The 5,308-nt window shown below is 52.4% G+C and overlaps 1 protein-coding gene across 1 annotated transcript in view; it reads right to left on the bottom strand.

Annotated features, from left to right (window-relative positions):
• The window catches only part of ABL1 (ABL proto-oncogene 1, non-receptor tyrosine kinase), an 86,320-nt gene extending 81,469 nt beyond the window's left edge, over positions 1-4,851 (bottom strand). The window contains exon 1 of the mRNA XM_015409482.1: positions 4,667-4,851. Coding sequence (XP_015264968.1) covers positions 4,667-4,751 — 85 coding nt within the window. The 5' untranslated portion in view covers positions 4,752-4,851. The remainder of the gene's footprint in view (positions 1-4,666) is intronic.
• Between the last annotated feature and the right edge of the window lie 457 nt (positions 4,852-5,308).

Raw genomic sequence — 5,308 nt, 5'->3', positions numbered from 1 at the left:
AGTTTGTGCTTGTGCAACTTTTTGAGCACCTCTCTCACCAACTGCACAGGAGAGGTCTTGTCGGGGGAGTACACCAAAATGTCGTCCAAATACACCAGCACCCCCTTAAACAGGTGCTCGTGCAACACCTCATTTATTAAATTCATAAACACTCCAGGAGCACCCTGGAGACCAAATGGCATCACCAGGTATTCGAACTGTCCCAAAGGGGTATTGAAAGCAGTCTTAAATCCATCCCCTTCCCTTATGCGCACCCGAAAATAAGCGTCTTGCAAATCAAGCTTGGAAAAGATCTTCCCCTTCCCAAATGCACCGGGATGAACAAAGCCGCCGACCTAGGGGTAGCCATCTGTGGATACTGGCCCTCTTGGGCTCACCGTCCGCACCGGAGTGGGGGCCGCCGGTGCTGTCGTGGTTGGGGCCATCACTGGCACCACCGTAGTAGTCAGGGTGGGCACCGACATGGTTGTCGGGGTAGGCACCCCTGCCCCACCGGGACCGCTCATCTCGCTCAGGAGAGACTCGACTCGATGGAGGAAAAGTGATTCCTAACAATTTATGTCAGGTTCAACAGCAAGTAAATCTCCACACACGTTTCCAGGGAAGCGTTATACTTTATTAGACTACAAGTCAGTTACCATGTCCACAAGATTATTGTTAGGAATGACCATTTATTTATTTATTTGTATTTATACCCCACCCTCCCCGTGAACGGGGCGGAAACATCCCTACATATAGCAGGATGAGGCAAATGGCTAAGCAAATGAAATCCGAGCGCGCGCGGGGGAATTCTCCCTGCGGGAGGTTACATAATAAGTGGGAGAGTCTCAGTGCCCCGTGAGAGCCGAACAATTCACACCTGCGGTGGAACACAAGCCCTCCACCACCACCCCGTCACAAGGTCAGACAGATAACACAGTCTGGCAGCACTGGTTCTCACCAGGAGCAGAGAAGGGAACAAGCAAAACATGGCAGCTAGCTGACACTGGTTATACTTGGCCCTGACTCACTGCACATGCAAAGACCAGCAACCTATATCCCAAACCAAAATCCAGCCCCTGAGGAGCTTTAACAGCTTCCTCCTGCTGGGATCTGTTGGAAACAGCTGCCTCCTGAAGCATCTAGACAGGGATGCCGGCCTCCAGGTGCGGACTGGGGGACCCCTAGAATTACAGCTCAACTACAGAGATGCTGAGATCAGTTCCCCTGGAGAAAGTGGGTGCTCTGGAGGATGAACTCTACGGCATGGTCCCCCACCGAGGTCCCTGTCCTCCTCAGGCTCCACCCCCCAAATCTCGAGGAGTTTCCCAACCTGGAGCTGGCAACGTTTACCCCCCCCATCCCCCCAGAGGGTGACCAGAATAAGGGCCTTCTCGGCGGTGCTCCTGCTCTAAAGAACAACTTTCCTAAAGTAGGCTTCTTGACACGCTCCGCACCACGCAGGAGGCACAGACTTCCCTTTTTAAACGGGCCACAACCATGTAGTTTGTTTTAGTGGTGCTGACAGTCTTTCCTGCTGCCATGTCCTTCCATGGGGGTTTTAACTTTTACTATATACTTTTGGATGTAGATAAGCTTCAGGAACCCAAATGGGCATGGAAGTGTGTGTGCGGAGGGTAGGCTTACCAAGTACTTACCTTGAATCGGCGGGGGGCACATACGTCTTGTCAGGAACATTCCCTGCTGCCTTCTGCCGCGGCATGGTATGGCTCTGGCAGGTTGAGGAGGAGGCTCCTTCTACCAAAATTCAAAAGGTAAGGGATGATTCAGGAGCAGGGCAGATCCGGGAGGGGCTGTCGCCCCAAGGGCCACGCGGTAGCTATGGGCTTGACAAAGACCCACATTCGCTTTCATCTTTGGCAGGTTGGTACTTTCAGAAAGCTCTCGGTATACCATTTCTCCGTCTATGGCTGTTTCAAGGTGGGAACTACCTGCTAACGGCAGTCCCCACCAGGCCGGGGCCTTACCCACTTTCCCGAAACGTGGCACATGTGCCGCATTGGGGAACAGTCCACAGAAGAGCCACAGGTGGCTCCTGTCACTGAGTGAGCATTACAGGGCTGGAGTGTTGGAATACAGCCTGAGTAAATCGTCAAACTACCATGAAACTCAGGGGGTAATAGGGTTGTCAACTCTGGGTTGGGAAATATCTGGAGATTTTGGGGGTGGATCCTGAGGAGGCCAGGTTTGGGGAGGGGAGGGACTTCATTGGAGCACATTGCTGTACAGGTCACCTTCCAAAGTGGCCCTTTTCTCCAGGTGAACTGATCTGTCACATGGAGGATCAACTGTAATCCCAGGGGTTCTCCAGCCACCACCTAGAGGTTGGCAACCTTAACTCCTCCTCCCCTTCCCTCAGGACAATGAGGTAAGGCTTTGTATTGGGGGAGGATTCAGATACATTTTTGGATAATGACTTAAGCTTATTACGGCTTATTAACAAAGCCTGACATTCAATATAGGGGATCAACAAGCAGAAGCAGCTCAGGCCAAACCAACCTCTGGGGAAGCTTCAGCTGCTCCCCCCATATGGCTATTTATTTATTTACTTTATACCCCACCTTTCTCCTCAAATGGGGACTGACAGCGGCTCACAACATTCTCGCCTTCTCCATTTTTGCGCACAATAACCCCGTAAGGTAGGCTAGGCCCAAGGTCATCCCACAAGCTTCCACGGACAAGTGGGAGTTCGAAACTGGGTCTCCTAGATCCTCCTCCGACACTGTAGCCACTACACCATGCCCGCTCTCTTTGTTGTTGTGGCAATGGGGGCACCCTTGGCAAGACTGGGAGGGCGTTCTGGCTGGCCGCCCTCCACTCCTTCCTCAAAGTGGCCCCTCCCAATAAAACAGCAAATACATATAGTTTTCCAAGACAGGAAAAATTTTCCATGTTGCCTGGAGGGGGGGGGGAGAGTCAGGACTCTTTACCCATCTTTCTGTGGCACATTCAGGTATTAGCTTTGTATTTCTACATCCTTGGGGATTTCGTCAATACCACACAAACCCATTGCCTGAAACTTTTCTGTCGGCTTCTTTTGATTCTGGCATCTAAGAACATGAAGTACCTTTTTTCAGCACCTATTTACAGACACAGTTTTGCCTTCAATGTCCAATTTGAGGCTTATCTGACAACACAGGACCGCTGCTTAAAGCAAAAATGGCTGAAGAAAAGGAAATTCCATCTCATTTTTTTAAATCCTGCCTTTATTCCAGGGTGGTGGCACATGGGCTCCTCCTCTCCATTTTATCTTCACAACAACCCTGTGAGGCTGAGAGACAGTGACTGGCCTCAAGGTCACACAAGGGGCTTCATGGCCAAGCGGGGATTCGAACTCAGATCTCCAAGGTGAGAAAAGAACCTTTCTTATGCTTTTTCTCATTCACACAACAATTCAACAACAAATGCATCCTAGAAAGCAAGTCAGAAACATTTACAAGGCGACCATAATTTTGCCCCAAACTCACTTATTAGAAATTTATAATTCTCTTTTTCATACTATTCTCAGGGACAATTTGCTGGCCAACCTTCCTCGCTCATGCAACAGTTACTTGTGACTGGTTCCAGTCAGTCACGTGGACCCATTTCCGCTTGCTAAACTGACAAAAGGCGTAGAGCTTCTGGGGCACGTGATGTTTGCATACCAGCGGCATTGGACCCACTGTCTAAGGCCCTGGGGAAAAAAAGAAATTCATGGCCTGCCTTTTCTTCTTCTGCCAGAAGAAAAGGCTGCCACTAGAAAATATACAGGGAAATATTGTCGAGTGCGGAAATGGGCAAGTGGGCCGATGGGATTAAGTAACTTGCCCAAGTTCAAAATGGAAATTCTGTGGCAGAGCTAAAAATGAGTTTTGGCTTCCAGCATTCTGAACTCAAGCCCGTTCGCGGGGTAGGGCGGGGTAGAAATACTCGAATAAAAATAAATAAAATAAAAATTATCATCTTTGTATTACTGTATATGCAACAAACACTGCCTCTTCCCTCTCTCCCCAGGGGTTTTGAAGGTCACCCATAAAGGGCAAACATAACAAGAAATCCATAGTGTGGGAAGATAAAAGCTACAAGGTAGCTTTAAAACACAAGTGAAAAGCAAAAAGAAAGCCACAAAGAAAACCCCCAACCCAAAGAAACACAAATCATCCTGTATTCATGAGATTCCTTTGGAGAGAATCAAATACAAATCTCTTCGTGGCTGCCACTGGGGGCCCTGGGCTTTCTGAAGGCCCTGCCTGCTTCCTTCCTGGCCTGGGCACAAAAGGAAAGCCAAGGCGCGTCGAGATGGTTTCGCTGAGCGCATCGGCTGCAAGACCTCCTGATATTCTTCAGCCATAAATGGAAGAGTCAGGCACACGCACTGCGGACTGGAGTTAATAAAAATCACCTGGGCTGGCACTGGCAGGCGCCGCGTCCCACCTAGAGCCCCGCTTCCCTCCCGGGCCCCTTTCCGCGATGGGAGAAGAGTCCAACGCAGGCAGGCTGCGGGGCAAGACGACACCGCAGAAGGCCCTCCAGTCGGCCCCACCGCCGCCGCCGCCGTGGCTGTGAAGGCACCGTTTCCCCGCGGCCTAAGCGAGGGGGCTCCAGGCACGACCCCCCCCCCGCCGCAGGGCCTCCAGGAACAGCCCCCTCCCCGAGGCTCGCCCCAAAGCCCCAGCCCTGCACTTACCTTCCAAATAGCAGCTGGAGGACGAGGAGAGTCCCTTCTTCGACTTGCAACCCACTAATTTCAAGCAGATCTCCAACATTTTCATTTGCCGGAGCCAGGCCCTCGGTCTCCAGCGCTCCCTCCCCTCCTCCTCTGAAAACTTCGCGCACAAAGTTTCTCCCCGCCAGGGAACGCCTGCGGACCCAGCCGCCCTCCAAGCCGTTAGCTGCAGCTCAGCCGAAGCCGCGGATCATCCATGTTTGACACGCTTCGTGCGCTCCCTCCTCCTCCCTCCCCCCTCCGAAACGGCGCTTCAAGGCTTTGGGGACATTCTTCTTCCAAAGTTCTTGCTGAACTCCGGGAGGAAGACGCCCCCGGCAGGCCCCCCTCCAACAGGCGCTCCTCGCAGGCAGAGGCGGCGGACTGTGGAGCGGCCAACAAAGGGCCCCCTTCAGGCGCTGCTTGTCTGACTTCATGACATCAGGGAAGCCGGGCACGCCCACGGCACCCTTAACCCCTCGTTGGTCCGCCGGCCGGAGGCTCGGGGTCAAGCGAGGGACTCTGCTCCGGAGGCCGCCGGCTCTCTGGAAACCCATAAGAATCTCCCTGCTTTGCCTTCGAGCTTAGAAGCAACCCCCCCCCCCAAGGAAAGCTTCCCTAATG

This window comes from Gekko japonicus, unplaced genomic scaffold, assembly GCF_001447785.1.
Source record: "Gekko japonicus isolate JY-2015 unplaced genomic scaffold, Gekko_japonicus_V1.1 scaffold920, whole genome shotgun sequence".
NCBI lineage: Eukaryota > Metazoa > Chordata > Lepidosauria > Squamata > Gekkonidae > Gekko > Gekko japonicus.
The sequence above is the reverse complement of the archived record's forward strand: the minus strand, read 5'-3'. Positions and strand labels throughout refer to the sequence as shown.